This window comes from Erithacus rubecula (assembly GCF_903797595.1).
Source record: "Erithacus rubecula genome assembly, contig: SUPER_Z_unloc_2, whole genome shotgun sequence".
NCBI lineage: Eukaryota > Metazoa > Chordata > Aves > Passeriformes > Muscicapidae > Erithacus > Erithacus rubecula.
The window spans coordinates 357,805-364,153 of record NW_027635860.1 but is presented as its reverse complement, the minus strand read 5'-3'; the positions used below and the strand labels follow the sequence as shown (position 1 = coordinate 364,153).

The 6,349-nt window shown below is 42.1% G+C and overlaps 1 protein-coding gene across 2 annotated transcripts in view; it reads left to right on the top strand.

Annotated features, from left to right (window-relative positions):
- Positions 1-6,349, top strand: part of PDE6B (phosphodiesterase 6B) — a 31,694-nt gene that overhangs the window by 10,266 nt on the left and 15,079 nt on the right. Inside the window, exons 2-5 of one of the 2 annotated variants that reach the window (XM_079331226.1) lie at positions 1,043-1,217; positions 3,070-3,222; positions 3,556-3,645; positions 5,902-6,042. In XM_079331226.1, coding sequence (XP_079187352.1) covers positions 1,043-1,217; positions 3,070-3,222; positions 3,556-3,645; positions 5,902-6,042 — 559 coding nt within the window. Of the gene's footprint in view, position 1; positions 1,218-3,069; positions 3,223-3,555; positions 3,646-5,901; positions 6,043-6,349 lie in introns of both variants that reach the window. The other variant, XM_079331224.1, reaches the window with a different exon arrangement.

Sequence of the window (6,349 nt, the reverse complement as noted above, 5' to 3'; positions counted from 1 at the left end):
GGGTTTCCCACATTCCCTCAGAGTGCTTCAATTCAGCAATCCCAAGCAGAAGCTCTCCAGATTCCTTCCTATATGGATGCCACTAAGAGGCATGGTTCTGGCTCTTACAAGAAACAAAGACCACAGACCTTGCCAATTCAGTTCAAACCCTGGACTAAAGCATTCAGGATTGGTGCTTCCCTTAGAGAGTAACCCTTACAGGAGCTGCTACAGAGCCATGTAATAGTAGAGAGAGTCCTAAAAGAGCAGCCTTACCTCACTGTTTTTATTTTGGCCACCAAGTTCTTTTGTGAAGAATGCACTTCCTACTGCTGCTGGGAGCTGGGAGAGTAGAAATAATAAGATGGTCACCTTGTTAGCCAAGGATTAGGCCCAAGCAGTATATATTTAATTAGACTTTAAAGAGCTTATTTCAATATTAGGAGATACACTCCTTCCCTGTTGCTGCTGCCTCAATAGAATTGTTTCAGTAAGTGTTCTGTTTATCAAGAGAGAGTGTTTCTAGACATTGTGAGTACTCAGTTTTTGTTTACGGTAGATTAAGAAGAGGAAAGTTGACCCAAAGCTCTTGTAGAGGTCATCTAATCTCTTTGGTTGAGAAGATCTGTCCTCCCACAGACTCATCTTCAGCATTATAAAGGAATACATCTTCCTGATGACAAGCTCTCTTTGCAGGGGTACCTCAAACTTGGTTAATCAAGAAGCAGCACCTTCTATTACAAAAACTTAAGAGACACATGAGAAATTAGGCTACTGCCTACACATCTCTGGACTACTACTTACCCACAAGATCCAGGGCATTCACAATGAGCATTAGTGAAGACGACGTGGAGAAGTTTCTTGATGGCAACCCTGCTTTTGCCAAGCAGTATTTTGAGAAGAAACTAAAAACTGAGTCCTGGGATAACAATGAGAGTGAAATACTTTTCGAGTTGATCCAAGACATGCAAGAAAGCATCAACATGGAGAAAGTTGTTTTCAAGACCTTGAGAAGAATCAGGTCCCTTATCCATGCTGACCGCTGCAGTCTCTTCATGTACAGGCAGAGAAATGGCACTCCTGAACTGGCAACAAGGCTTTTCAACATCCAGGAGGGAAGTACTCTGGAGGAATGCCTGGTCTCCCCAGACTGCGAGATTGTCTATCCGCTGGACATAGGCATCGTGGGCCATGTTGCTCAGACCAAGAAAACCATGAACATCAAGGATGTCCGTGAGGTATGTGTGCCATTTTTTTATCATCTGGGTAGAGGAGAGGCTCACAGGGGTCTAGAGGCAACAGCACACCACAGTGCTTGGTCAAAGCTCTTGTGCTGTAGTAGCTGTGTACTGGACACAAGTGGCAAGTCTGAAAGTTCCTTCCAATTTCATTTTCATGGTGAGGTGAAACTAAGCACATTGATTATACTAGGTCTCAATGCCTGCAAACAAAGCATTGCTACACCTTGACTGTCTAATAAAAAAAATCATGTCTAGTCAGGCTGAGTGGAGTAGTCAGATCTGCACTGAATGTGCATGGAATCTTCCACACAATCTTACATTCTATGAGCAAGTGGCAAAGACATAGAAATTCTTTACATTGAGTCCAAAAAGGGCTCGGAAGGCTTTGAAAATGTTTGCTGTGATGAAGCTTTAGCTAGGGGCATTTAGAGACATTATCATCAAACAGAGGGAGTGGACCCCAGAGCAGGTACATTAACTGCAGCCTGTGCACGGTGATCTTCATCAGAAGTAGCAAGAGACAATCTTAGACTAAAAAACTCTTTCAGCAAAAATTGCAATATCACGAGGGATCTGAGGTATTTTAATGTTTTATGTTCAAGCCTTCATGACAGTATTTACTCCCAATACTTCTGGTTCAGTCTTGTAAACCTGCATGGCAGGGATAACAATCTGCTTGTTCTAATCATAGGTATAAAACTAAAATCCATGTGACCCAAATATAGCATTTGGGATTACTCCATCTATTGTTTGCTAGTTACAAAGAGACCATCTGTTTATCCCTTCATTTGTTGCTCACTTCAGGCATATCCTAAGCCTTCAGGAAAACTTTCCTTGTCTTCCACAGAACACACTGAGACACTCTTTTGGTCCTGCAACCTGGTTTGTTTGGGTTTTTTATTGCTGGGCATATTGTTGGTGTTGAAGGAAGCATCAGAATGTAACTTAAATTTTAAAGTTTTTTGTTTTTGGATGTTTCTCCAAATACAGGGGAGGATTTCAGATCTGTGAGCTAAATGCTGAAGTCCAGCTCTAGTGCTTTTAGGCATTGCCATAATACAATTCCTTTGAAGAAGACTCAGAGACTAAAATCTTGGTCTACCCCATTTGGCAGAAAAGGGGGAGCTATGCAGAAGCTATGGGGAGAAGATTCATCAGGGAGTGATCATTCTTTCTGGTGCAACCTTCTGAATATGATCTGAGTTGTGTGGCTTTTTCTAACCCAAACAGAATGACTTAGAGATGACAATTTAATCACCTGAGCAGGGAGAATATCTTTAGTCAGCAAGACCATACCTGCACTCCCCTGTGGCAGGTGATGATGGGATCAATATGGCCCTGTGCAGGTGAAGTGATTGGCCATCTGCTTTCCCTGAACTGTCCTTTCTCTGCTTTTCAAGAGAAACTAGGCGTAAATGGTCCAGGCTGACAACAAGCTTCACTGTAAAAGCAGAAATAAAATGAGTGACTGCACTGGTTTATATCCTGTGGCTATGCAGTGCTACCCACTCTGCAGTGCTAACAAAAAGTCAGAGGAAAGGATGAAGAAAGTACCATGAAGAATGTCATTGATCTGAAAATAGCCCCTTGTCCTGACAGAGTTTGATGTGGTAAAGGTTATGACTGGCAAGATCTTCACAGAAAGTTAAAAGTGCATGTGTTATAGTCAAAAGCCACCCCTTCTGCTCTTGAATTAGGTTCATGGTCCAATTTTCTGCTAACTCATTTCTTTTGCTCGGTAGTTTTTAAGCAAAAATTTCTTTAGCAGCTTACTTTAAGGGGCTATGCTTGGGCTTGGTTTCAAGACATGTTGTGAAAAATGCTTATTTGTAAATTCTGTATTAAACAGTGTGCCCAGTTCAGCCCGTTTGTTGATGAGCTCACCGACTACACTACAAAAAACATCCTTGCGACACCCATCCTGAATGGCAAAGATTTGGTTGCTGTCATTGTGGCTATAAATAAGCTGAATGGCCCACACTTCACCAGCTCTGATGAAACAGTAAGTGGTCAGTAGCTGAGTCCTTACAAAGAGCTGCTACTTCTGTTGTGTAACAGAGATTCTTTTATGCTGGTGGTGCCTGCTTTAGTGACCCTCCACTGGTGTGAGTTTCCCTGAAGAGCACTCACACTCTCACAGAAGAGGCTTATAATGAGGATGCTTATCTCAGATGTTTCAGGGAAGATACAGCGGGATAAGCCTCATTTCATGGCAGTGCAAAGCAAAGCATTTATCCTGGGAAATTATCTTGATGCTTGTAAGGCTGTGTTCTGAGATACAGTACACATGAATTTGCTACTGCATTCAATTCAATCTCATAATTTGCCTTTTCAGCTTTTTCTGAAGTATCTGAATTTTGCATCCTTGAACTTGAAAATTTATCATTTGAGTTATCTTCACAACTGTGAGACTCGAAGAGGCCAGGTAAGAGCAAAAATGCAGATTGGCTATCTCAGTTATTCTGATTTAAAGGATGAATCTGATCTTCTTCAGATATTTGTTCCTGAAGAGTAAGAAGAGAGAGGTGCCCTCAACTGCCTTCAGATACTGCTTCTTTCCCAGAGTCCTTCGTTACTCTCTCTTTTTCTGTTTTTGGCAAAACTGTGGGACTTGAGGCAGCAGCAGCAGTTTTAGCAGGACTGACCTCTAGATGTTTTGTTGACTTGAGGCTGCGAACCACTCTTGAATCATTTCATCATTTCAGACAGCAGCACCAAGAGATTTTCTGAAACACTTAAGAACGCGGCATTTCCCCCATCTGCTCATTAAAAAGTGCTATTGAATTTCCTCTTAGAACCAGTAAAATTGTTGTCATATGCATGTTGTGTTGGCCTCCATCAGTGGAATAGATTATGTATTAGGAGTTTATGGCATTCTGGATTGAAATTCAGGCACCATTCTTTTCCATTAGCTGGGTTACAGTAGGACTTTCAGGTGTACTGGGATGGATGTCAATCCTTGCAATCACTTTGTGGAGCAGGAAATAGCTGTCACTCAAGAGGACATGGAATTGCATCTGTGCTTCATGGCAGCCACACTGTGTTCTACAAGAGGACTGCCATGGAGAATAATTGCCTATCTTAGTGAAATTGTTGCAGAATTAATGTTTATTCTGAAGCTTTGGGACAGCACTTACAGTTTCTAATTAAAATATTACACTTTGCCTAATTTCATTGTTTATCAAAAACATGAATGATGGTCCAGTGATACAGACACCAGCAATATTATTAATTAACCAAAGTAGAAACAGTAAAGGTTCATTCCTTTTGAGAGCTTAGCAGTAGGACTAGTCAGGGTAAGAAAGGGGCTAGAAGACAAAGTGGAGACCTGTAAGGTGGAAGGCCTGATGAATTCCTGAACCCAGGAGTGCTGTGCTCATACATTACTGCTGTCTGAGCAGGTCTCACACAAAGGGAGGAAAGCAAGGATGAGGTGCAGGACACACTGCTCTAGTTCTGCCAATAGCTCAACTAATAGTCAAACCTCTGGTCTTAAGGGCTGTGTGGAAGTTATTATAGTTCATTGTGTTAGAATTCAAAGTACTGAAGTGCACAGTGAGAAAATGACATTCTCAGAAGTGTTCTAGGATTTTAATATTGTTACAGCAATAGACTGGGTGACACTGTGGCTGAAATGGCTTGTGCAAAGACAGGTCAGTGCTTGTGGTCACATGATGTGTAAAAGTGTTATTAGAAGACTTTATAATACATTTTTATCAACTTCTTACATCATTCCTTGACTTGGATATTTTTAGCTGTTTCTCTCAGTCCTCACTGGGCTTGTGGTTTTCAGCACTTATTGCAAGCTGTAAAATGCCAAAAAGCTAAACTGCAGCTCATTTTTGTGTAATGGTTTGTATGACAACACCATTATCCTATTTGAGGGATGCTGACACTGAGCAACTCAGACCTCATAAAAATGGCAGAGTTCTCCCAGTTTATGGATTAGAAACAGAGACCAGTGCAGCTCAGAATTGCTCAAAAACATGTACAGTGCCCAGTGAAGAGGTGAGACACACTTTTCTGGTTGTGGTCGTGTAACAATATTTCTAGTTCAAAGCACAGATACAGTCTGCTCCAGGTTGCAGCTCTCAGTGCCTCAGAAGCACAGCTCCTTGTATCTCCTGGGCTCAGAAAGCCAGACACACACCTTGGTACAGGCACACATGCATTAACGAAGCTAAGCAAGAGTGTAGATGACTTCCTTACCATTTCAGAGCAGTATTTGTGTAACCTCTGTTTTTCCAAATGAAAGAGCCTAATAGCAGCAGCTTTCTTAAAGGTACATCTGTAGAATGTACCAGAAGATGGGGAAAAGGATAGTAGGCTGATGCACACACAAAACAGCTGCTCAAACACTTTGAGAAAAGTGTTAATTCAGATATTTCAAACATCAGCCTCTGGAATTTGTAATGCTTTTGGTGTTAACTGGTTTTGGCTGCAGCATTTTACTAATGGATATAAAATTTACGTGGAGACAGCTCTTTGCCTGACACTACTCCATTTTTTGTACTGTATTGGTAACATTTGACTCCTACATAACACTATGATGACCTGACCCTTTCTCCCTAGTAATTCCGGTGTGAACAAGCAGTGTAGGTTTCCTGCCCTTTTCAGGAGCTGTACCCCAACATTTGGGAAGCCCATCTGGCTGTGCTCACATTTTGTTTCCATCCTGCAGGTGCTGTTGTGGTCAGCTAATAAGGTTTTCGAGGAGCTGACGGACATTGAGAGGCAGTTCCACAAGGCTTTTTACACAGTGAGGGCGTACCTGAACTGCGACCGCTACTCGGTGGGTCTCCTGGACATGACAAAGCAGAAGGTGAGGGCTCATATGTGTGCTGTGCATCTTTCTGATCACTGTTATCCACTGGGGGGTGATGCATGCAGACAAGATTCACTGAGGCAGTAAAAGTGTGAGCTGACCTTGAGCCACGTTCCTACTTTGGTTGGCATTTTTTACTGTGCAAAGATTAAGATAATGGGTTGATGAAATCAGAGGAAAGGGGGAGAGCTTATCACTGAAATGGGACTGTTGGGGGCTGGAGAGACAGAGAAGATGTGTCTGACTTGGTCAAAGTCTGCAGCACCAAAAAAACCTCACAAAGCCTGTGGGTATCAGAACTATA